The 27766-nt window shown below is 34.0% G+C and overlaps 3 protein-coding genes across 3 annotated transcripts; 2 read left to right on the top strand and 1 right to left on the bottom strand.

The window, feature by feature from the left end:
* The first annotated feature begins 3218 nt into the window (after positions 1–3218).
* LOC111415964 (pre-rRNA-processing protein TSR2 homolog) lies at positions 3219–4680 on the top strand. Its single transcript, XM_023047873.2, has 3 exons — positions 3219–3356; positions 3925–4102; positions 4152–4680. The coding sequence occupies exons 2-3, from the start codon at positions 4001–4003 to the stop codon at positions 4512–4514; spliced, it is 465 nt and encodes a 154-aa protein (XP_022903641.1). The 5' UTR covers positions 3219–3356; positions 3925–4000; the 3' UTR covers positions 4515–4680.
* LOC111415963 (serine protease HTRA2, mitochondrial-like) lies at positions 4527–6049 on the bottom strand. The gene is made up of 4 exons (XM_023047872.2): positions 5279–6049; positions 5044–5227; positions 4783–4987; positions 4527–4730 (listed from the first exon to the last, which is right to left on the bottom strand). The coding sequence occupies exons 1-4, from the start codon at positions 5954–5956 to the stop codon at positions 4559–4561; spliced, it is 1239 nt and encodes a 412-aa protein (XP_022903640.2). The 5' UTR covers positions 5957–6049; the 3' UTR covers positions 4527–4558.
* Positions 6050–21196: 15147 nt separating this feature from the next.
* LOC111415962 (centromere/kinetochore protein zw10 homolog) lies at positions 21197–23385 on the top strand. Its single transcript, XM_023047871.2, has one exon. It carries the CDS (start codon positions 21269–21271, stop codon positions 23369–23371), a length of 2103 nt encoding a protein of 700 aa, XP_022903639.2. The 5' UTR covers positions 21197–21268; the 3' UTR covers positions 23372–23385.
* Positions 23386–27766: the final 4381 nt, after the last annotated feature.

Below are 27766 nucleotides of genomic sequence, written 5' to 3'. Positions count from 1 at the left end.
ACCATGATTCACAGCCGGTATGTAAGGTAGCAATGTCTTTACATTGTCGTATTTTTTTTTTGAAATTTTAATTGATTCAAGATACTTTCTATCTAACTGATCAAGTGTAGTGTATACTGGTCTTCCTCGTTTTGAGATAGACACCTGGTCGTACTCACCATGAACGGAATGTTTGACGTAAAAAACTTTAGTATTTTTATTACTAAATCGAAATGAAAACGCATTAGCAAAGTCTAAGTTATGACCAGTATTGGTGCACGAACTCTTTTTTATGTTTGTAAGAGTATAGGTGTAAAGTTTAAAAAATCTTCCTGCGTCATAACTGTGACTGCAAAAGGTGTTTTTTTGTTTGATCGCCGTATAATATCGTACCATTCATTTGGACAAAAAACTTGTGGTGCATACCTTCGGTGTCGCTTTTCTATAAGTGCGAAGTCCCTATCAGAAGGAAGATGAGTATGAGCACTTACGAGAAAATGGTGCGTTATTGTTTTAAATTTATTCTCCTTTACCAGTTGTAACCATAAACTCATCATTAACCAATTTTTATTTTGCCCTGGGCAATTATCTGTAAATATAATTAGGTGGTCAATTTCGGTCTTCGTCATAAGAAATTTTAGGAGGATTGAAGCGACTTCATCACTTCCTCTTTTTGCTATATCTTCCGTCCAGAGAAACATGTGCCCTTTGCCATTTGTACAATCATGAATGCCTAAGTTGTATAACCAGATTTTTCTGCAATAAAACGCTGGACCCGTTGTTAATTTCGGGATTGGTAATGCCTGTTGTAAGTCAAATGAAATTACCAACGTTCTATTGGTGTTTTTTGATTCTTGAGTCGTGTTATTTAACAAATCCTGCATTGCTTTCGCTTTAGTTTTATGTGTCGTCAGGTCAATGTTTAGCCGAGACAATTCCTGATTTTCATTTAATTTTGTTGCAGAGTCTATTCTGATGTTAAGTTGATCACAAGTTTTGCAAGTGGCGGATTTGGGTAATTTAAAGCCAATATTGTATTCTGTACAAAATATCTGCCTATATGTGTGCTCCAGAACAGGTTTGATATGTTGTTGTTGACACCACGGAACATAATACTCAGAATAAAGACGCGATATGGTCATATCACAGTTAAGGTATACTTTCCCTAGATTTTCAGCCCTACTATAGTGACTTTGGTATTTAGGTATTAAATCTATATGCTGTCTAACACTCTGTTTTTGCTGGTCACTAATTTGATTGGGTCTGTTCGAATGTCGGCCACGTTTATCTTTTTCTGGTACAGGAGTTACTCTTATTTTCTTTGAAACGATGTTGTTCAGTCTATCCTTTGATTTTTGCAGACCGTGCACGTTCAGAAACTCGGTTTTACACACGTTTACTGTTTGGCCTTTAGCATTGACAGAATAAATCGCATTGGAAGTTCTACTTGATTCTTGTCGTTTTTGCTTTGTTTTGTAAGATCTCTTTTTTTTGCTATAGCAATGCATCCAAAGAGATACCCATTATGCAATTCCCATGATCCCAAATTCCAAAATTCATTGAAAATACGGTTTTCATTACCATCTAGTTTCTCTCTACATCTTTTTTTACACTCACAAGGAGGTCCTAACTTCCGAGCTGCAACAGTCTTTTTGGTTTTGTCACTAGTATACTGCTGTCCCAGATTTCTTCTTATTTTTCTTTTTGATCGTGGATATGTGTCATCTTTTCGGTGTTTCCATCTACTTCTAGGGGCAGGTTCAGGTGTATCAGCCCTAATCCGTTTTAATGTTCTGCTCCCTGTTTCCCCATCTGATTCTTTTATACCATCGTTCTATATTGAAAAAGCAATACTAAACTAGCCACCCAATGACAACCCAATTTGCTTGCATAGAATTAACAATGGCAATACAATAACATGCCACATAAATGAAAAAAATCATTTACCTGTTAATTTGTATCTACCTTTTCTGCATCACTAGGTACATAATCTCTATCAATATCACTATCATCGACTGGGGAATCTACATCACTCATTTCACCGTTCATTATATTAAAATTATTCGATTCACATGCACTTAAGTCACGACGGGTTACAATTTTTGTGTGACTTGTTATTGTTTATTTTCACAAAACAAATGCGTATGTAGCAACGCAAGATCATTACTACTAATTTGGTTTGCTATGTTTTGGAATATTTTCAAACTATTTATTCCGTGACTTATTATACTTTTGTAGAACTCGAAAATATTTAGCTTTGTTCGTTGGGACGTCATAGTGCAATGAAGTGTAAGTCAGTGCAATGTCATGTCAACTTAGTGCAGGTCAGAAAAGTGTATAAACCGTGGTCGCAACGAACAGATTTTTATAAAAAAAAGTGTATAATATTTGAAATGGACGAACAGGAGATTGTCAGCGAAATACTCGTGGAAAATGAAATCATTGCAGAATGTTTTTTTAGTAGCGATTCATCAATTATTATTATATTATTTTTTATTTTCTGCAATTATTAGCGAAGTATATTTTCTACCCCAAACTACTAACCCTTATTAGTTCTTTCAAAAGTACTACTTAACGTATAAAGAAATCACATGCTAAATTGCACCAAAATCGATAAGCAGTACTTGAAAAAAAAAAAATTGGGGTGGTGAGGGTAGTTACCCCAGCCACCCCTAAATGAGAAAAAACACATAATTAATATTTTTAAATGTACTATAACTGTATTTAATGAAGCCAAAATCGACAGGCTAGTTTTTAAATTATTCTAAAAAAGTAGAGGTAATTTTCTACTGCCTCTACTGGGATTGAATATACTGTGTTCTCTAATACAACAAATATTAATTATTATAAGGTTTTATTTCTTAATATTTAATATTAATTATTACAAAACACGCTTTCAAATATTCCGCCATTTTAGTTACACTGCATTAAACTGCACTTATTGAACTTAATCGAAAGCAGGTGCAACAAAATCTGCATTAACTTGCACCGGCTGCACTAAATTGCACTACGCATGGCCCAACGAACAGTATGAGTGCAGCCGCACTAAACTGCACTATCCCCAATGAACACACAACATCTGCACTAAACTGCTTGGTGCAAGTAGCGCAGTCCCAACGAACAAAGCTATTGTTTCACACTAAGCCCTTCAATTGTATTTTTTTTGTTTTGTTGTATCATGGGTTGGCACAATAAATACTTATTATTATTATGGAAGTTCTAAACTATCTAAGAATGTAGTTTTTATTACTCCTACTATTTAGTGATCAAAATTCTCAAATTTTCAATTTTTTTTCTTCACTCATTCAAAACTTATAGCTCCGTCCCGGGAGTTTTGGGAAGCCCTGTATATACTACATAAGTTTTTCATGTGTAACATAACCACAGAATAACCAGAAATGACAGTGAGCCCGTCTAGACAAAATCGGGCCTTGTGAATCGCCATTTTATTGGAGTTTATTTTGAGCTAATATCACATCGGTTTATTATTTACTAATAAAAGTTTGACATATGACATATTGACTCCAACCTAAAGTCTATTTATGATATATACATAAGTTTATATAAGTACGTGTATCTCAAATAATTAAATAATGTTTCTTATCATTAACTGTTTGGGTAAATTACTAAGAACGTGTAATTCTGTCCTTAAAATTATCAATAACGATGGATTAAAAAAATTTATATTGCAATTCTACTTTTATATATAAATTGTGTATATATTATATTATTAAATAAAATAATAGTATAAACACAAAAAAAAATGCTGTGTATAAATAATTCTTTTACGATACAAATTTGAGCGTGTGAACCTGTATTATAAACTCCAATAAAATGGCTGAAACAGTGGAGCCATACATGGCGCCAAAGCATCAAGGTCCCAAACTCGCCAATCTAAAACATCAAACGTTCCGACAAAGCTGTCAGTTCTGGTTATTCTGTGACATAACCTTAAAATATTTTGACACATGATTCTGAATTTATCTTTTTAAAGTTATATCATTTATTTAAACGAATAAAAATGTATGAATCCCTAAGAAAAATCGTTGAAAATATATTTAATAATTGGACCGCGTTACAATTAGCAGTTGAGCATCATATGGGCGGTTCAAACAGTAAAGAGGTAAATTCCTATTTCCTTCATAATAACATCTTCTCAAGATCATTTCTAGTTAGCTTTATCAGCAATTGAAGACTTAACAAAGTACTGTATTGATTATCAAGTGGAAATAACAGATATAGAAGATCAATTAGAAGATTTAATGGATCTACAATTTAACACAACATGCGAAGATGGCTCGATAAAGGAAATATCGAATTTGCTATACAGATTTTTACAATTGCTTCAAGAAAATAACATGGAACAAGTTGAGATTGAGTACAATAAATTACCGAAAAATGATAAATTGTGGTTAACTCAACCTGTGGCTCAATCAGAAAGAAGAACACATCAAGAAAATGTTGAAGAAATGACAGTTGATGAAACTCCAGTTGATTCTGAATGGACTGAAGTTAAATCGAGACGAAAAAAATAAAACATACCAAAATGAAATATAACTTTTATTATTAAACTTACTAATTAATCAATATCTTCCGGTGTTACCTGAATATCGAAAGTTTTACCAAACCGGGTTATTTTCAATTTTAAATTTCTTGCCGATTTATCAGATAAAATGTTATAAACATCATTTGCACTTGAAATAGGTTTATTATTTATTTCAGTAACTATATCACCCGGATTTAAGCCACCTCTAAAAATGGGTTTAAAAAATTATACGAAATTAAGTGAGTATAATCTCTTACAAATGAGCAGGAGAACCATACATAACTTTCCAGACTAAAACACCATTTTTTATACTAGAAGGAACTTGTTGATTTCGTTGTTGTAATTCGCTAATAATTTGTGGGGTTAACGTTAACATTGTTATTCCTACATATTTTCTTTTAGCCCCTTCTTTAGGCACTTTAACCACACCTGCAGTATTTTTTAAAAATTCTTTGACATAATCTACAATTTAATTTTTTATTTATTATTAATTCAATTTTATTAAGCTTTTTTAATACCAATCGGTATTGCAAACGAAATTCCAGCTGTTACTTTCATGCTGTTTACTCCAATAGCTTCTCCATCTAAATTAATTAAAGGTCCCCCAGAATTTCCAAATGTAATTGCAGCATCTGTTTGAATATACACCATATCTTTGCCTCTTAATCCAAGTTCATCTGACCCTCTTTGTGTTGAACTGACCTAATTATTATTAATGAGATTATGTAGAGATGTATTAAATATTATAATTACCACTCCTGATGTAACTGTGTTACTTAAAGCTAAGGGGCTTCCTAAAGCGACCACAAACTCTCCAGGTTTTAAATCAGATGAATTACCTAATTTCATAACAGGTAAACTTTTCGCGTTTATTCTAACGGTAGCTAAATCACTTTTAACATCAACATCTTCAACAATACCATTATAAACTGTTCCATTAAAAAGGCGTACCTCAACTTTCGCGGACGGTTTGTTTGTAACAACATGAGCATTGGTTAAAATAAGTCCATCTTCTTTAATAATAAATCCTGATCCATTAGAAATTGTTTGTGGTTTTCCAGAAAAAAAATCTACAGCTCTTGTATCCTTAATTTCGATATAAACAACGGTTGGGGCGCAGGTTTCAACAACATCCGAAATAAAATTGAATTGTTTTCTACGACCACTCAACGAACTGCCTCCAAATGATATTGCAGCATGGACGGGAGGTATAAATCTCTCATTTTTTATAAGTTTATAAACAACACATCCACAAGCGATGTAAAAAAGATATTTTATGTTGTTCAACGTTGTTTTAGATGGGTTGTGATTATTATTATCATTGTTGTTAAATTGAAGGTAAGCTAGAGATGCAAAATTATTTGATGAAGAAGTTTTTAATTTAATTCTTAAAGGTAGAGTTTTAAGTAAATTTCTAAACTGTATCAACATTTCGACCACTACATAAACTTGATAATTATACACCGAAATGTCCTAACCTAAATTTAAATTTTTATGACGTTTGAATGACAAGTACCATGTCAAACGTATGAATTTCTAATTTTTATTAATGTTGGTAACGAACTTGTTATAAGAAATAATCAATGTAGCGCCATCTAACAATGAGAAGAGAGCAACATAGAAAAAGAAGTTAACGTTATGTAAAAGAAAATTGTTTATTTAAATCGGATTAAAGTTAAAACCAAAACGACTCTGAAAATTCGTGAGGTTACAAGAAAAAGATTGTAAAAAAAGAAAACATGATAGAAGAATTTTTAAAAGTCCAAATGGAAAATATGGAGTGCGGGAAGTTAGCTCCCTATTTTTGATATTTAAATTTTTCATTGTTGTTCTAGATTGTTCTAGAGTTGTTCTACATTGTTCCAAAGCGGCAAATAGAGAACATAGAAACTCGGCGAGAAAAACCGAAAAACCGGGTTTTTTGACTAGCTCCCCACTTTTGGAAAAATCAAATTTTCTTGGTTGTTCTAGGTTGTTCTATTTGTTCTAGAAAATCAAAATTATGGGATACATCATTATGAAGTTATAACTAAAAATAAGTTTGGCTGCCAAAATGTCTAGTTGATTGCTGTGACCATAGTTTTTCTATTTTCAATTCCACATTATAAATATATACTTATTATACCTAAAGCAATCTGGAACAGCTACTATTTTCACTAGAACAACTCTATAAAGGACACTTTACTCTTTAAAGTTTTTGACGCGTGTGAAGTTGGCCATAGATTTCAGCCATAGATTTTAAACTGAAAAAAATGCGCGATCGGGGTATTTAATCGATCTACTTTCAACGGCATCGTATTCATGGTCGCCTCTTGTTTTCCTAACCATTTCTTATATTCCGGAAAATCGATTTTCTTCAAACATAAGCAAATGTCGGCCTGTTGGGGATTTCTAATCGATCCCATTTCAATGGCATTATATTCCGGGAAAATCGTTTTTCTTCAAACAATCGCAAATTGTGGCCTGTTCGGGGTTTTTAATCGATCTAATTTTAACGGCATCGTATTCTTCTTAAAGGAAAAAGCGGTGGGTTTGAAGTGTGAGTCTTTGATGATGGGTTTAACAAAACACGGGCATACATACATAAAATTTTTTTGGTGACATGAATTGTATTGGCTGTAAGCCGCTGGACACTACGAAAAAGAAATAATATACTACTTTAAGAAAATTCAGGACAATTGCAATCGGTATAAAAATGAACAACAGTTAAAGAAAAACAATTATTTTTCAAGTCAATTTGGACAGACGTTTTTACAGCATGTTCCATATATGCCGATGTGGAGAAGTTTATTAAAACCAATACAATACAACAATTTGGTTGAAAATTGGTTCAACATTTTGAAAAACAATATTCTCAATCAAAATGAATTAAGAGACAAACCGTTCAGATTTATTCGTAAATGAAATTATGTTCTAAGTGAATACAATGAAGTCAGATATCAAAAGAAATTGAAGAATCTTGGGGAAAACAAAAAAAACAGACTCAAAGGATGTTAACACAGACCTGCCGAAAATATTGTCTTATATTAATCAAATTCCTAATGTAAAAAAATTATCAAAAAATTATGTCGTTGCAAAATTTAATAACGAAAAGCTTTACTACGAAAGCTTTGATTATCTTTTGACAATCAATTGCAAAATGAACAAACAAGACATGTGGTTGGATAATTTAGTCGTTGATTATGCATTGAGTATATTGGCAAAGGATAAAAATATTAAAATATTTTGTCAGGGAGAAGTAGAAAATATTATGAACGGGTTTTTACCAAAAGACAATTACCAAATTCCAAAAATATTTTTTATAATGATACTACTTTATATTGATACTACGTGATTGGATGCTAATGGTAGCAAATGTTGAAGATGAGCAAGTTTTATTTTTTCATCCAATGACTACTGAAACTAGAAAAGCACAAACTTATTATAAACAATTGTCCACTTGATTGTTGGATTGGCGATTGTTTGAAGAGAAACGATTTTCCCGGAATATAAAAAATGGTTAGGGAATTTTTTTTTTAATCTGAAACAAGTGGCGATTAGGAATACGATGCCGTTGAAATTAGATCGATTAGGAACCCCGAACAGGCCGACATTTGCTTATGTTTGAAGAAAAACGATTTTCCCGGAATATAAGAAATGGTTAGGAAAATTTTCTTTTTGATTCTGAAGCAAGAAGCCACCAGGAATATAATGCCGTTGAAATGAGATCAATTAGAAACCCCGAACAGGCCGACATTTGCTTATGTTTGAAGAAAATCGATTTTCCGGAATATAAGAAATGGTTAGGAAAATTTTCTTTTCGAATTTGAAACAAGAGGTGACCATGAATACGATGCCGTTAAAATTAAATTAAATACTCCGACCACGAATTTTTTTCAGTTTAAACAGTTTAACGAATTTATCCGTTACTTTTGGGAAGCCCTGTATAATTCTTCATCCGAATTTTAATATTTTATTTTATTAATATATGGGAACAAATATAGTATAAATATAAAGTAAATTGTAATTAGACTCGGGTAATCGGTGCCACCCTCGGCCGGTCCGCTACGTCGATGATAACACGTTTCTCAAGTGTATGTACTCACCAATAGATTCGACACGGAAAGAGAAATAAACTTTTTTCGTGAACGCTATTGCTCGCTTTTAAACAGTTTCGTGCGGTTATTATAAACATTTCGAAAATATTTTATTAGAAAGATCGCTTCAGAATAATGTATCCTACAACCGTATAATACTCTGATGCGGAAGAGACGGGACACGCTGTATATATCTCTGTGCGGGTGGGACACAGAGATATTTAGTTTTTAATATATAATGTATAATACAAATAGTGTATTTTTGTTTTCTGATCGAATAGGTGGATTATTCATTTGTTGACTTATTATTTTTCTTTTTAGGCCTGCATTTTTAGAAAGATATGCTTTTGCAAAATTAATGTTCGTGTAACCTTTTTTTTTCCTAGTTTAAACGTAAAACACATCTAGAACAATTTGAATCAGCAAAGTTTGAGTTATTTTAGATTGTTCTATTATTAGATTGTTATATGTATTAGATTGTTGTTAGAGTAAAGTGTCCTTTATAGAGTTGTTCTCGTGAAAATAGTAGCTGTTCCAGATTGCTTTAGGTATAATAAGTATACAGGATGCCCATTATGTATGGAATATAGTATATATCTTGGTAGGTATCAACTTTATAAAAAAACATTTTATACAAAAGTTATTTAATATTTTATTTGCCATAACATAGCATTCAATTGTTTTTATTTCAGAAAATAAATGAGCAACGAATAATACTTGAAGTTTTTTAAATGGCAATGTACCCTTTCGTTAGGCTCATTTGATAGAGATTTGTTTTCTCTTTACGATGACGTAAAATTTTAGTACCCTTATATCAGAAATTTTTTGTGAAAAATGTAAAAATTGTTATAATATATAACAATTATCTATACATGGTAATAACCATATATAGATAATTGCGATTTCAATAAGATAGAACCTACAACAATCAAAGATGTGATGTTACGAGACCGTATTGCATAACCTATGCGAAGTTAGCCCCCATTTTTCTAGCCCCCAATTAGATAGGATTTTACATATATTATAGTATTTCGATTATAACAAGAGAATCACTGAACCAATTTTGATAAACAATGTCTCATTCGAAAGCTGAATCCTTAGCCAATACGAAAGTGAAAATACCCGATTCGAAAAGTCAAAATCAAAAGATAAAATCGCTCCAGCTAAAGCTGTCGCGATTTTATCATGCTTTTGATTTCGAGTTATTTCCATGGTAACAAAACGTTCGTGTAAAAATAAAATTATCCGATTAAAAGTCAAACTCTTGTGTATTTACCCCCGATTAAATTCGCTATAACTAAAGAACGATTTGACCGATTTTAATGTTATATATCTCAAATAAAGCTTGCGTCTGGCTGAATGTAGAAGCTATAAACGTTAAATAACTACTACATACGCATAACATTGTAGTACATGTAACTGTAAGTGCATTTTTCTCAAAACCATAAAACTACTCATTCGATTGACTTGAAATTTGAACTGCACTTTCAAATAGCATCGTTCTATCGTATGACCTACAGAGAAACTAATACGATATACAGGTGTATCTGAATGCAACAAACTTCAAGGGGTCATTCTTTAGTGAATTTTAAGGGTACTTTGATATATGAACCATGGGCGACTTCGGCTCCCCTAAGGAGCTACACCCCTCCAAAAATAGCGGAAAACTTTGGTTTAATTTCTTTTTCCCAAAAACCATAAACGCTAGGAAAATGAAATTTGGGGAATATGTTTAACTCATAATAGGGCACGTTTTGACCCTATTTGTACTTTCATCCTACCCTTCTAAACTACTAAACGTAACCACCCCCTTTATATTTTTGCTAAAATTTGTTGTATGGAGATGATAAATACATTAGAAAAATTTTACATAGGTAGATGAAAGTATCCTAAAACTTTTTTGTCTCTCTGATATTCTTCTAAAAATTAATAATTTCTGAGAAAAAAAAAATTAAGCAAACACTAACTGTTAAGCTGTAGAGTTGTTAATCGAAAGTTGGAATGAATTTTTAATGAAAAAATCTAAGTAGGCTTTGCAATCTTTATCAGAAATATTTTTGACGTTTAAATATCTGTGGTTTTCTTACTTTATTATTGTTTTATTTAAAATTTTGAAACGTCGAGTGAACGAGCGTAAATGCGATAGAACTTTATTCAAAAATTAATTTGAAAAACAATAATAATAGTAAGAAAAACTGACATTTAAACGTCAAAAATATTTCTGACAAAGATTGCAAAGCCTACTAAGATTTTTTCATTTCAAATTCATTCCAACTTTTGATCGACAACCCCGTTGTTTAATGGGCAGTGTTTGCTTTACTATTTTTTTTCTCAAATATTAGTCGTTTTTGGAAAAATTTTAGAGAGACAAAAAAGTTTTTGAATACTTTCATCTATCTATGTAAAATTTTTCTAATGTATTTATCATCTGCATAAACAAAATTTTCGCAAAAATGCAAAGGGGGTGGTTACGTTTAGTAGTTTAGAAGGGTGGGTTGAAAGTACAAATAGGGTCAAAACATGCCCTATTATGAGTTAAACATATTCCCCAAATTTCATTTTCCTAGCGTTTATGGTTTTTGAAAAAAAAAATTAAACCAAAATTTTCCGCCATTTTTGAAGGGGTGTAGCTCCTTAGGGGAGCCGAAGTCGCCCATGGTTCATATATCAAAGTACCCCTAAAATTTACTAAAGAATCACCCCTTGAAGTTTGTTGCAGTCATTCAGATACACCTGTATACATATAACTACAATAAACTTATCGTTTTCAAGAACAAGAGTTCTAGTTCAAACGATAATCACAAGTATATAAAAAAGAACATCATTTGATTTTTGAGTTTCAGATCATTTCAAGGATAGATTTTGTGTCAACCAGCAACTTAGACAATTCACGCACCAACTTGGTTGAGGGACAATGTAATAGTATATTAAAAAACAAGTTTCGTAAGACACGTTTGAAATGCACGAATTTAAGTTGAAAAACGAGTGGCGAAGCCACGAGTTTTTTAATGAATGAGTGCTTTAAGTCTTATGAAACGTGTTTTTATGCTATTTTTTGTAATTCGCGTTTTAATCCTTTTTTTTTTCTCAAAAATAAAATAAATTTTGACAATGTAGGGAAATAGGTATGTAGCAGTTGGTAACACCGTAACACTTGAAAATAGAAATTTGAATTGACAAATAGAAACTGTCAAAACACAAAACGTATTCACCTGATAAAAATGTTTCATGTACACCTCCCAAAATAAGAGAAATTGCTCAGAGTTCAATGTCCTTATCATTGTGGACCTTGTATTCGAAGTTAAGAACGTGTTTAATCATCCATACACAAACATTGTCACATTGACAACTAGAAAAATTAATGACCCAATGTCACCAACTTGAACTGATTCCATAAAATGTTACTAAAATCTCATTACAGCATCGGATGCTGTAAAGAGTGTCATTACAGCACCCGTTTGAGTACTGTAATAGCTTTCATTACCGTCGCGAATTACAAAAAGATTATTTTCTATAAACAATTCTTTTTAAAGAAGCAAACAGATCATGAAAACATGCAAAAGATTAAATTCAAATACCACATAATTTGGTAGCCAAAAATTCCCAAAGAAATCATTTTATTTGATACAAAAAAAGAAACTACCCCCTTTAAAAAGTTTGAATTAGATTATACCAGTATTATTTGGAGTGGTTTATACTCAATTTCAAATTGTTTCATGTTTTAATAATGTTAATAATTAAAACTTTATAATTTTTTAAGCACAAAACGCAAAAATTTATTGAATGGTACCGTTTTTGAAGTACAAATCCAATGAGTAGCGTTGAAACGGTTTTTATCTGGCAACATCACACCGTTCAAATCGCGAATTATCCCGATATGTTTTGGTAAATTAATAAAATTTAAAACGACTCACCGAACGGATGTTGTTTCCCTTGGATTTTACTTCGACGCTTAGCTGGAAAGAAAAGATAAATTAATTTATTGTGACAAAAAAAAAATTAATTAATACGATACCTTTTAACATCCATAAAATAGCAATCCGATGATTTCAACTATATCACATCACTAATATCACCTAACACTTATCATAAATATAGCACGTATTTATCACTTAATTCAAGTAATAAGTTTTATTTTTCAAAACTACTTTATCACTCTTAAACGCCCGCACATCAACTAAAATGCGTTATTAGCGAATCAACTTCCAAACATCCCCTCCTTAATTTATTGTGTGTAGAAGGAATACTGGAGGTGAATAAACAAAAAATGTAAAGACGACGGGGCGAAACGGTTTTAAATCGTTTTTTGGTTTTAAAACTCAACCTTTCAATAAAAAAATTACTCGTTTTCTCGAAACATTTCAAATAAAACTTACGTCATTTTACTAAAATAAAACGCATTAATCGAATTTCAATATTTAACACTTCATGCAAAAGAATCAGGTGCCCAACAAATAATTAAAACGAAGCAGCCAAGACGTTGGATTATGCATCATCCCTTATTTTTTGTGTCATGAAACATAAATTTAAAAAAAATCGTATCTCAAGAACGAATTGAGATATCATCATGAAATAAAGAACATTTTAAACCAAATTTAATGTATAATCATATACATTATATATAATTACAATCCTGGACGTATTTTGTCCAATATCTTCGAGGGGGTTACATTTTCAGATATATCCTCGTATCGTTCAGGGCATCCAGGCACAGGAACATGTCCATAGCTTCTTGAAATAGAAGCATTATTATCGTTTCTTGAGCAACTAGGATAAGCAACAGTGCACCGGTCATATCGTTTTGAGAAACAAGAGATGTATTTGGCCTGGAGTCTGTCGATTCTGACAAAAAAGTATTGTCTGGTATCGCATTAGGTTCAAAAGTAAAGATTCCACAAGTTCTAAAGCCACTAATCCCATTTACCCCAGCTAAGCTAAGAAGCGTACCAAACTGCAGTCGGGTCTTCTTTGAAGGATTATTGGTCATGTAGTTGGAGTAACCAGAATAGTAGTTTATTTTTAAAGACTTGAAGAAAGCACAATCTAATGGCTGAAGAGAATGGTTGGTGTGGGGAGGATTATTCATCAAAATTATTTAATTTTTTTCTGAGAACTCCAGCATTTCAACACAGCTAGTATGCGATGAAGGAGTACCTTTCCTGCTGGTTTTCTTAATGTAAAATGGGTTTTCATCCAATAAAAAAATAAATTACTATTTACATATTCGGACTTTGGAGACATTTTTACTTCAGCTCCAGGTGGCAAACCGTTATAAAACTCCTGCTTTAGATTCTTTCCTTTCATTATGCAAAAAGATGGCAAAAATGTACTCTCTCCATTTACACATGTCAATACTGAAATGGTTTCACCTTTTTCTCCCAAAGTAACAGATGCCACATTTTTAGAACCTGTCAAGGCAACTACTTTTCCAGGTTTGTTGTTAAGTTGTAAATCTGTTTCATCCATGTTAAAAATGTTTCCAGGTTTATCTATAGGACCATTTTCTTCAAAAACATTTTTTAAGAGGTCCAAGTACCTTCCCGTTCAAACAAAGAGCTGTACCGGAACGCCTTTTTATTTTAAGATTGCACTCAAGTAGGTATACACTTGGAAAATAGACTTACCCTACAGCAGTGTGGAAAATAGCTTAAAGTTAGCCAAGCAATTGCTCTGCTATGGCTCAATCTATAATAAATACAGTAAGAGAATGTGAAGCTTGTGGAAAATATTCAAGATCTTAACAGAAATTACCAATGATTAAAATAATGTCTATGGACATATGTTTTGTTAAATATCAACAAAAATCATTAAAAGTGTCGGCCTCATACTCTGCCGTTATTACTTCTGTTGATCTTGAAATTAAAGATCAAGAAATTAGCGAACATCTGAACTCGCTTAATATATCACACAGATACTGCAAAAGAATTATCTCAAAAGCCATAGATAAGCACACCTATAAAACTAGGATAATCACCGGGTGTGTCGACTCCTACCAAAAGCTTCTGCAAGCAAGAGTATTCTTCAAAAACAACCACTTTCCAGTATCGTGCTTCACGGCCAATGCCGATCCCGTGTAGTAGATGCGGCGAATCTCATACTTCAGCAAATGCACTGGTCAAAATGTCTCGGCCCACACAGTATCACTAAATGCACCTCACAGCTACCGGAAAAATGCAAATCCTGCGGTCTGGAGGGACACAGTGCCTGGTTATTAAAATGCAAGAACCGCCCCACAGCTCCTATACGAGGAGTTCCTAACGCTAGAACAAAATCGGCCAATAAAAAATCCGACCAAATTTCTACAACAGCAAAAGAAACACACATACATAAACCAACCACCATCCACGACCATATTATTGATAGCTACCTCTCAAAAATTAATTCACCCAACCACGCGATCGTCAAGAGCTTATCAATTCCCTCAAACGGAAATTTGTAGAAAACTACCAAATCGACACGACTGTTGCATTCTCTGGAAGCTACATGTATGTTATCATGCTTGGTCTCCAGGACACCTCTAAGCCATCCCCTACATTACCTATCCACGGCTACCAATCCTCGATTCCGCAAGATCAACAATGACCAATATTAAATTATGATACGCAAACATTAACAGCTACCACCCGAAATCACATCTAATCGGAAACTACATCATTGAGAGCTACATCCGTTGCGCAATATTTGTGGAAACAAAATCGAAATCTTCCATCACATTTAGAAATTGGACATCAATCCAAAACCACGGCAATATTATAAATAGGGGAGTCAGAGGAGGAGCGGTGGCTATGGGCCACCCTATGATACAATTGGGAAAATCCAACCCCCCCGCAATCAACTCTCTATTAAATAATGCACTCCATTTTTGTATCACTATCGGGACAAATTTAATACATGTTTTCTTAATTTATATCCACCCGTATAGCAAAATTGAAGAATCCATACCTAACATGGCCTCACTGCATGACAATTGTCTGATTATTGGTGACTGCAATTTGAATCCAATCAAAAGAAAACACATAAGATAATTCCTGAATATGTCCAATTTCGTGCAAATCTACTCCTGATCTACGGTTCTGCACAAGAAACATCCGCTGTCTAATTACACAGTTAGAAGTCGGTCCGGATTTATGCTCCGACCACTTGGGCATTTTAGTTTATGTCAACGCAACACCCAAGGTACTTAAACCTGTTCCGACTGTAATTAAAAAGTACAAACTTTGCAACATGGAGATAGTTAACTCAACAATGAAAGACTTCATACAAGCACATCCGGCAATCAGAGTTGACACGATTTCAAGCTTTAACTAACGTCTTAAGGAGTCGATAGACAAAGCGAGCCCATCCAGAACCACCAAGCATTACAATTTTCCGCTACCTCCATTTATTATCAGACTCATCAAGGAGAAAAGACAAAGTTTAACGAGTTCAACAAAAAGATACAGAAGCTAATTTAGCAATACAAAACGGTAAAGTACATGGAAGCCTGTGACAAAATAAAACTTTGTAAAGGAAAAAACTATTTGCACGAAGTTCGAAAACTATCCAGATACCAAAAGACATCTGGAACGGAAGAGCTCATTGATCCTAACGATGGCGGTGTGCACTCCAACCCTGAAGAAATTGTCAACATACACGCTGACTACCTCGAAGGTGTATTCACCTTTACCGAAGATATTTCGTTTTGTCCCCACAATAAAAACATAGACAACTGGTACGAATCCACATTTTTGAAACCGTTCGAGACACTCAAGGATGCTCTCATGTTAAAAGACGAATATTTTACTTTTCTTGGACAGGGAAGTGATACTGCTCCCGGTTATGATAACATTACAAGAAAACTGCTAAGAAGTCTAGATCTTAACATCCACGGCTTTATCAGGAAAATAATTAACTTTTCTTCTCTTTCCGATCCAGTAAACTACCGGGGCGGTAATTACGGGAAGCAGTGATATGGGGCATTTCGCTGCTTCCCGTAATCGAATTCTGGTTTCCAACTTCCAGGTGGCACGTTTTGAAAAACTGAAGTCCGCAGCCGTGTTTCTGGAAGTCCGAAAGGCTTTCGACTCAGTGTGGCACAAAGGATTGCTATTTAAACTGGATAGGCTAAATACGACATACTACCTTCTAAACCTGACAAATCAATTTCTATCGAATCGCTCCTCCATCGTGAAGTTGAAAAACCAATTCTCCCACAGCTTCTCCGCTCAGCAAGGCCTTCCTCAGGGTTCGGCTACCTCTGCTTCTCTATACAATCTATTCTGCCACGATCTTTACAACGACAACCCAGACGCCTTTAATCTCAGTACATGCGCAATACTTTATGTCGACGACAATACATTGGTCTCGCACAGTAAACCGTAAGCTGCAGACGCCCATAAATGAAACGGAAAATTGCCTCCGAAAATGGCGCATCCTACTCATCCTACAAAAACACAATTTTTTGTCCCATTCCTGTCACCCAGCGCTCCCTCTCCCACAAAGACAATACAATCAACGGCAATCTTCAACCTGCAAGTATCTTGGCATAACAGTTGACAGAACGCTAAAGTTTTCCACTCAAGCAACCAAGGTGAAGATGAAAGTAAAGACACGCGCCAAGCACTTTAAATCCCTCTCGTTCAGTGGTCGCGGAACCTCTACCTCATCTGCCTCACACATCTACAAGGCTCATCACAGAATATGGATCATAAGCGACGCACCAAGAAGAACGAAGTACCATCTGGAAGTGGCGGAAAGATCTGCACTGCGATCCATCACCCGAATTAAGAACCCCCGTAATCCCCTCTTTAACCCCCCCCCCACCCATACCAGCCTTCAATCTTTGTCCGATAAATCCCAATAACATTTACCTACCAGCTCCTTCCAACACATGCTTATATTGCTTCGATTACTGCACCCTCTCAACAATCCACCTCTTCTCTTCCAAAAACTCCTGGCTGTCAGAGAAGACTGAAACAAGCCGTCGCCTACAAAAATCACGGGCAGAAAGACCCTAGTCGGTAGTCCTATTCTACCCCGTATTTTGTATGTATATACACTGGGTTTCAAAAGAAATGAACCACCCCGAAGGAGGAGACGCAGAACTTCAAAATTACGTAGAAATGGTGATTAAATTTTCATAAACAAATGACAATATTGTTAATAATGTGTTGCATCTTGCATCTCCGCGTACTCTTCAGTACATTCAGTAACCCTTCGTGACATGCTGGAAATCGGATGGTCGATTGCCTCTTGGGGCAGCTCATTCCAGGCTACCATGTAGCTGTTGACGTAATTCCTCTAAAGTGTTGGGAGGATGGGGTAATCGACGCAATTTTCTGTCCATCATATCGCAGACATGTTCAATAGTGTTTAAGTCCGGGGATCTTGCCGGCCAAGGCAATTGCAGAACATTATTTTGTGCTAGGAACTCTAACGTTACGTGAGCAATAGGAGGTCGCGTATTATCGTGTTTGAAGACGGGCTTTGGAAGGTCTTGGAGGAAAGGTACTAACACGGGCTCCAGAATGGCGTCAATGTAACGGCGCGCGTTTTGGGTGCCCTGAATGAATGTTAAAGGAGACCTGCCACCGTAGCGTATTGCTCCCCACAGCATTACACCCAAACGTGACCCAAACGTAACCCAAATGTGCGTACTCGACGATAAATCGTACTCATAGACACTCTGCGACCAATTGATCCAATTGATTGCAACAACACGCGTTGGTTCTACTGGGTCTTGTATTGCACTTCGCCTTAACAGCCGATCTTCGCGTGCTGCTGTCACTCTAGGACGTCCACTGCCTCTACAACGGGTTTCTAAGCGTTATTCCTGCCAATCTATCCAAGTCTGTCTGATAGTGGCGTGAGGTCGGCCAATTTCCCGAAAGCTTAAACCAGCCTCATGCATCCCGATAATTCGTCCTCTTTCGAAGGGCTTAAGATGGTGCAAATTTGCACGACTTCGAACTCGTGGCATTTTTGAGACACTAACTTTACTAATGCAATGACAACAATCAGAAACAAACGGCGAACTACTCCGAAAAATACTATTCAACAACACACAATTTCAGGACCTAACAGACAGATAATTTCTATCAGCTGTGGCAGATGACCGTCAAAATTTAATCATTTGTTTGTCTACATGGACTAACTGATTCTACATAATTTCAAAGTTCTTCGCCTACTCCGGTTCATTTCTTTTGAAAAGCAGAATATATATATATAAGTGTATTGTTATCATTACTCTGATTTATTCTTTATTCTTTATTCTAAATATATTTTCTAAAAGACTTAGGTCCAATAATATCAGTTATCGAGAAGACGAAAGAATCATTTAGTCGATGTGGAGTTTCTGAATTGGTGATATCCGATAATGGTACACATTTTGTCAACAAACAAATGCAAGATTTTTAAAAAAAATACGAATTTAAACTTTTACCATCATCACCATACCATCAATAAGGAAATGGGAAAGCAGAGTCTGCAGCAAAAATTGCAAAAAATCTAATAAAGAAAAGCGATGAAGATATTTATTGGACATTACTTCATTGGAAAAATACACCAAATAAAATTAATACAAGTCCTGTTCAACGATTAATGTCGAGAAAAACTAGATGTAGCTTACCTCTAAAAACAGATCACCTATTGAAGAAACCTATTATCATATAAGATATATCTGAAAAAATTGAAACACAACAAATTGTATCACGATAGAAAAACAAGAAAACTACTTGATGTGATGATAGGATAATCAGTTTATGTACAATTAAGATCTGATTCAGAATGGAAAAAAGGAAAGATAGACGAAAAAGTATCAGAAAGAGCCTTTATGATCGATGTCTGTGGAACATCTTATTGTAGAAATACAGGGTTATTATAAATGATGGACCCATTTTTACAGATGAATATTTATTAAAGTACAGATCCAAAATGAACAATCTTTATACCAATGGAAAGAGGAAAGTTCAAAGTTTTTTTGCAATACATTATAAATGTTCAATGGGCCACCGTCTGACAGCATCCGTTCGTTTCCTCTCTGTAAAAGTACTAAGTAGAAAAGAAGGCGATTGCGGTATATCGCATCATAGCGACAAATAAACATAATTTTATTATTCGTTTTGTCTTATAACAATAAATATGTACGTCTTCGTCAAAAGTGAGTGAGATGGCTACCGTGGAGCACAAGGTTTTCTGCGTTCTTGAGTTCGCAAGCAGTGAGTCACAAATTGTAGTGCAGCGGGCATTTCGTACAAAATTCGGTATCGAACCACCAACTAGAAAAAGCATTAAGCGTTGGTTTACACAATTTCTACGAACTGAAAGTGTGTGTAAAGGGAAAAGCACAGGTCGACCGCGTGTATCTGAGGATCATGTCAGACGTATTGAAGAAAGTTTTGGTCGCAGTCCAACAAAGTCTACCAATAGAGCTAGTAGAGAACTCGGAATATCCCAGTCAACAGTCTGGAAACTTCTGAGGCGGCGTTTGCTGTAAAAGCCTTACCGATTACAACTTATGCAGGCTCACAACCATAATGACAAAGAGAAGCGTTTCGAATTTTGTAGTTATGTGCTAGGAATGATGGAGGATGACGCGTTTCTGCAGCGTATCATTTTTAGTGATGAAGCGACTTTCCACCTTAGTGGAAAAGTCAACAGACATAATATTCGCATATGGGATTTGCAAAATCCACATTCAACATTGCAACACGAAAGAGACTCACCGAAAGTAAACGTGTTCTGTGCCGTATCTCGTACAAACGTTTATGGACCATTTTTCTTTGCGGAAAGATCTGTAACTGGAACTACGTACCTGCATATGTTGGAACAATGGTTGTTTCCTAAAGTTATGGAAGATTCACAGGACTTCATTTTCCAACAGGACGGAGCTCCGCCCCATTGGCACCTTCATGTACGAGGCTTTTTGAATGCAGCCCTTTCTCAACGCTGGATAGGTCGCAGGGGAAATGAAGACCTGACTCTCCACTTTTGGCCACCGAGATCTCCTGATCTCACTCTATGTGACTACTTCTTATGGGGTTATGTTAAGGAAGATCTGCGGAACCGTATCACAGATGCTGTGCACTCAGTAACAGTAACAGTAACGGCTATCGCATAGATGTTTGCTGTGCAGCGGACGGTGGACACATTGAACATTTATAGTGTATTGCAAAAAAACTTTGAAACTTCCTCTTTCCATTGGTATAAAGATTGTTCATTTTGGATCTGTACTTTAATAAATATTCATCTTTAAAAATGGGTCTATCATTTATAATAACCCTGTAGAATAGATATAAGGGAAAGACAAGAAGACATGATAAAGAAACGGTTTAGCACGAAAAATGATCAAAAAAATCAACAAATATTTAATTTTAGAAAAGAAGAGACATGTAGAAGTCGAAGTAGCGCCATCTAACAATGAGAAGAGAGCAACATAGAAAAAGGAGTTAAAGTTATGTAAAAGAAAGTAGTCATTACGTATATTTAATAAATTTGTTATATTAAATAATGAACTTAATCAAAGATATTTAAAATATATTAATAAAACAAAATGAAAAATAAATCTAATCTTTAAATTTTATCTCAATCTATACAGTTGGTACTTTGAATATTTTAAATTATCTGTCAACTTGTTGTGTTAACTGTCATTTATTGAACATAAAAAAATAAAGGTTATATTTTACAAAGAATGAGTTTTTTAAGAGAAGTGATATCTGCTGCAAATAAAATGGACGTAGATGCGATAATTAAAAAGACCCCCGATTTAGAACATAGTGTGGAAAAAATTAAAAAAGAATTTTTAGGTTATTTGGACGATGTTTTCGTGCAATACACGTTTCCTGCGCGGCAAGGACTAAACTTTAAGAAGAAAATTACTTCAGCAGCGGCTACTTTATCTGAATTGGAGAAGTCTATAACTGATGTAACAAAACAACAGATACAAACGGTTGAAATTGATGTGGTGAATTACAAGAAAACGTTGGTTGAAACTAAAGAAGAAATTGATATATTGAACCATTTAATTAGCATTCATGAGTTTCTTTTAGAGGTGGATACTTTATTTGAGAATCAAAAGTATTTGGATGTTATTAAATTGATGAAGGAGATTGAGAAAGAGATGGATGTTCTAAGATCGATTGAAAATTTAAACATTGTGGATAACATTCAAAGCGATATCAGTTCAAAATTAAAACTATTGTTTACAAAAATGAATGAGGATATTTGTGAAACAATTGAGTATAAAAGTGAGGAGAAAATTGTTTCATTTACAATTATTAATGATAATTTATTAAAAGAATTATTGTTAGCATATGCTGAAAATGATGATCACATTCAAATATTAAATGATATCGCCAGATTTTTATGGGAATCAATCCTTTGTTTGCTAATTAATTGTTCTGTTAATATCAAAACATCAACTGTTACTATAAAATCATTACAATTAGAAGTTTTAACAGAAACTAAAAGCACCTTTAAAGTTGTATTTGAAAATTTAAAAATTGTAATTGATTTTTTAGATAAACATTTTAATTTTCCCCTAAAAATTGGTTCAACATTACAATATATAGGAAATGACATTAAAGATAATTTATCAGAATTAATTATAAAAAATTGTTTAAATGACACAATTCCAAACACATCCGATGAATTACAAAATTATCACTTAATAATAAAAGAAGTTGAAGAACTTGAAAAGATTTTAATAGAAAGTGGATTATTTTCCAATGACATGCACTATTTATCGAGTCATGTTAAAAATGTTGATAACCTTTATGTTCAAAAGAAATGTGAATCTTATTTGAGGATAGCAAAAGAACTAATGAAGAAAGATCTTCATAATATGATTGAAGTTGGTGAACCTGTTGATTTAAATAATCCATTTAAAATTGACCTTGATGTGTTTTATCAAAGATCGGTTTCTAAGTGTTGTATAGATTTATTAAATTTTACTGAAAATATATTCAAACAAATCGTGAATAGTGATTATAACACAGCAAAACCATTATATGAAACTTTAACAAATATTTTTGGCATCTACGGTGATACAGTTTCAAAACATCACAAAAAACTCTTAGAAACAATCCCCCAACAAGTTGCCTTATTTCTAAATAATTGCAATTATATTTCTTATAAAATAATAAAATTCGAAGAAATTTACGGAAATAAGATGAAATCAATTTTAAATATTGACCAAGATTTATTTTCATTTGAAATATACAGTTTGAGATCAAAAGGACATCAAATGTTTAATGAATTTATCAATCAACAAATTAATCAAATGGAGCAAATTATGAATGAGTCTGGATTAGTTAATGTTATTTGTTTAGAAAAATTAGAACCAATTACTGAGAAATCAATACGACAATGTTTAAGGCAACAAGAATTATTAAGAACCGTATGGAATAAAGTTTTATCTCATACGGATTATAACAAAAATCTTGGAATAACCCTCAACTTTTTATGCAAAACTATAATTGATGCAGTTTTAAAATACACAGATATTAACTCAGATGCAGGAGATCAATTAGTTGATGTCTTAAAAGTTATTTTTACAAGAGGACCTAAATTATTTGCTGATCAAAAAGACGTTTATGTACACGTTGATCTATGGCATAAATTAAATGAATTGTCGTTTTTATTAAGTGCAAATTTATTAGAAATATCGGATCGTTGGGCGGATGGAAAAGGACCTTTAGCCTTGCATTTTAAAGGAGAGGAGTTGAAGAATTTAATTCGAGCTTTGTTTCAAAATTCGGATAGAAGAGCTGCTGTACTATCTAAAATACAATAAATGTTTCTTATTTATGTTGAGATTTTTTTATCCTTAATATTTCATTAATCCTGAAAATATGGTGCTAAAATTTTTAGAAACAACAAGAGTGTCCCTCATCGATTTCGTTGTAATTTGGTACCGATTTCGTTGTAACTGGTGTGAAGTTATCCATAAATCCCAGCCATAAACTTAAAAAATTCATAATTCCGTAACCAATACAATTTAAGTCACCAAATTTCACATACAAGAAACACTCTTACTCTCAAGAACTGATTACAATCCCCATTTGGTAAAAAAATTTTTTCAACCCCCACTCCTGAAGAAGAGATGTTTGTACCCTGATGGGCACCTTCGAATTAAGACAAATTCTACCATATAATAGAATACAGTTCTAAGAGGGGTGAATTTGACCCCGATGAGTAATTCTTAAATTGATAAAATTTTAGCATGATTTAGAGGAAATTGTGAAATCTTTGTAAAACATACAATGTATCTTTTTTTTGTGACGTTTTCTGTACATTGGGCATTTATGGAAATAAATATTATTATTATTTGGGGGTGAATTTGACCCCTATGGACACTTCTGAAATGATGAAATTTTAGGATAATTTAGAAGGTGCCTTTAGCGATTTAAATCGACCGCCAAAACATCGCAACCCTTAACGGATTTCGAGAAAAAAAATTGTTGTTAGGCACTATATGTATATAGAGCGATACGGACTTAATGATGAAATTCCAATCTCTGTTCCAAAAAATGTGCGTTGATGAAATTGCAGAACCCTTGAGCCGCGTCATAAACTGATTTATAAGAAAGGAAATAAATCAGATTTTACAAATTAAAGGCCAATTGCACTAATTCCTAACATAGCAAAAGTTTTTGAGAAGCTTGTCCTGAAAAGACTAAAAAATTACGTTACCAAGAACCAAGTACTTAACCAGTTCCAAAACGATTATATAAAAGGCAGATCTGTAACCAGAGCAATTTTCCAGTTATTAGAACGAATTCAAACTGGAATTAATAACAATAATCTTACCAGTTGTATAATGATGGACCTAACTAAAGCATTTGACAGTGTCCACCATGACAATTTATTGAAGTAGTTGGAAGCTATAGAGATACAAGGACTTCCACTGGACTGGTTCAGATCTTACTTGTCAGAAAGAGAACAGCAGGTGGTCTCGCATGATCAAACTGGTGCTGAAGTTACATCAGATTGGATAAAGCTTCTGCGAGGCGTCCCACAAGGATCAATATTGGGACCTTTCCTCTTTATCCTATACTTCAATGATCTTCCAGAAGTGATAGAGGATCTACTAATCCTTTTTGCTGATGACTCCACTGCAGTATTAATTACAAAAACTGAGGAACAAATGTCAGAATTGGTTCAGCTCAGTGTAGGTGAACTGCAAACTTGGTTTTGAAATAACAAGTTACAACTAAACTTACAAAATACAAACGTTATAACAATAGGAACGCCTACAAAAAAAACCGAATTAGATCTAATATTCAATGGTACAAAACTTACCTGCAAGGAAGAGGTTGTGGAAGAGTTAAGATTGATTATCAGCTTTTATGGAAACAACATATCAACGATCTTACTATGAAGATAAATAAATCGTGTTATGCGCTCTGGACTTTTTCTCGGTTGGTGACTGTAAATGTGACATTAAGTGCGTATTACGCGCGTGTCGAATCACGCCTGAGGTATGGTATAATCTTCTGGGCCCACTCCGCGGACGTTGATCTCGTGTTCATAGCCCAAAAGTAGTGTTTCTGGGCAGTATTTGGACTGAAACCCAGAGGTTCATGTAAAAAGTTTTTGAACATTATAAGATCTTAACATTACCATCTTTATTAATTTTAGAAACGGCTATATTTGTAAAAGAATACTATTCATTCTTCTTCAAATACGATCAGAAACATTGGCATTTAACACGAGGCGTTGAGGGGTCTTACCTAGTTTCACCGAAAACGCAATATATGGAAACGACTTTTGTTGCACCACAAAATGTTATTGAGCAAGTTGTCATTTTATGCCAAGACTGAAAATTCAGTCAAGAACTGAAGTGGACAGATACCGTTGCCTGCTTGTAAATGTTGAAAAAAATTGCACTTATACGACAAAAAGTTATTTGTTTTTTACATTCGATGACATGTAACAGAAATTTGCATGTTCTCTTAGGTGCCGCAATGATTTATGCAAGTTGTCATTCATTATTTGCAAGACCACTTTTCATCATCTTGAACTCATTTTCTCCCTGTCGTTTCTGTTTCTTAAATTTTCCAAAATTGGTAAGGTTTGTGCATAAGTTTATTTACATTCTGTGTACCGTTTGCACCGACTTTCAACCCTTATTACTCGCTCCAGTGGTTTTATTAACATGTTTAAACACATATGTGAACTTTTATTTGGCCCATACTATCGCTGTGTCAAATTGCAATGAAATCGGTGAGGAATAGTTTTGACACTTCCCTTGTAAGTAAGCTACAACCCTCTCCGGAGGTAAGTGAAATGTCTATGTTAGGAGCGGCTCTTACTTTCCCGTGTGGGTGTACAATGCGTTTCGACAAATGGAAATTTGTCACGCAATTATTAACTTGGTTAAAGATTTGGAAATAAAAGAAAATTTAATTTTTAATCTTTACTTTAATTATCAATACTATCAGGACAAATTACAAAATAAACAATAAAACAAAATTTATCAAACGGAACTTATCAAACAAAATGTACCAAACAAAATTTATCAAACAAAATATACCAAAGAAAATGGAACATAAGCAATTAGTACAATTATTACATGAAATTACTCACAAAGAGTTATAAATCTCATCGTTGCAACGGGCTTCTTTCGACCAACGACCCTACTGCTCCCTCTTTGGTTTCGGCTCTTCTTGTCTGAACCTTTCCACTGGAATCCACCCTAAGAACTTGTACTCCATTTCATGATCGACTCAATCCTCTTCTCCAACTTGAACTCTTCTTTGTTTCTCTCATCAACTGGAACTCTCCCAATTGATCCAGGACTGACGATCCAGTTCTTCTCATCAAAACTTCATAACTAAAAACTTCTCTCTGAACTCTGTCTCGGACTCCAAGACTGACTGACTCTGACTAACTGACCTCCAAGGAACTCTCTTGTTCTTCTTCCCGTCTGAGATTTTAAACCCTTTCGCTCCGAGCGCTCTTAACCTAAACAATCGTTTCCATTGGCCGAACAACCCGAACAGTCGAAAACGTTCCGCACGAAACTAAAGTGGAGAAATCATACACAGAACCTTTTTCAAAATAATAGAGCAAAAATTTGAAAATAAAAGACAAAAGTCAATTAACAAATTTTACTTCGAATTTCAGTGGTGTAAATTATAAGGTTAGAGAAATACTGAAAATTCACTACAAAAATGATAAACATTTTTCTTATTTTTCTATTTTCATTTTCAACTATGATCAGATCAATTAAAAATTCTGTCTATTGTCTTCATTTAAAGCTAGCATGTTCTTTAATTTCTTGAGTAAAATTCTTATAAATAAAGATGACATTCCATCTATGATTTAATCATAATAGTAGCATCTATTTATTGGAATATATCTCATAGCCAGGAAAAACGTATTCTTTATTAAATTTTATTGTAATAGGGCAAATATCACATAGCCAGGAATACAGAATGGAGATGTATCTTAGTATCTCAGTATCTTATGAGATGAAGCAAGACGCAAGCACCTAACCATTTTGATTGTTTGGTGATTGTTGGTCCCTACCATAACGTTAGCCGCCTTCTACCTCGAGGAGGTGCAGGTTCGCAATTTTCCTTCATTAGGATTGGGACCAAAAGGCATTTTTTAATCTTTCCAGAGCTTTAGAAGGTTACATTTTATCTACATTGTGTGAAAATTTGGTTAAAAATTTTCAAACGGTAAAATTGTTACAACTGTTTTTCGTGCAACGCGTACCTTTGTCATTTTTTATTTAAACTAAAAAAACTTTGTTTCTTAAAGTTGATAATAGCACTTATTGACACGGAACTTAAAAATTATTTTTTTCGGGTTATGGCAGTCATTGAAATAAAATAGGCACTTTTTCGCCTCCAAAAGATCGAAAAAAGGGAACTATGGTTGGTATCGAAAAAGGGATTCGATAATTACCTTAGTTTGATTACGATCGGTCCAGTAGTTGCGAGAATATTTGTGGCACTGATTTTGAAAACACAGTAAAACGTGTTTAAAATTTTCAGTACATTTTACACTGATATAACATTATTCATTTCAAACATAGATGAAATCGTCAATACCTGGCAATATAATGGATCTTTGTTCACGCATCCATTACACCATCTTTTGCTCTCTTACCCACACTTTTCCTTCTTCTTGTCGCATTATACTCGGCAAGCCCAATGCATTGTGATGTAGAGATACA

The sequence above is a fragment of the Onthophagus taurus genome, chromosome 1 (genome assembly GCF_036711975.1).
Source record: "Onthophagus taurus isolate NC chromosome 1, IU_Otau_3.0, whole genome shotgun sequence".
Classification (NCBI taxonomy): domain Eukaryota; kingdom Metazoa; phylum Arthropoda; class Insecta; order Coleoptera; family Scarabaeidae; genus Onthophagus; species Onthophagus taurus.
The sequence above is the reverse complement of the archived record's forward strand: the minus strand, read 5'-3'. Positions and strand labels throughout refer to the sequence as shown.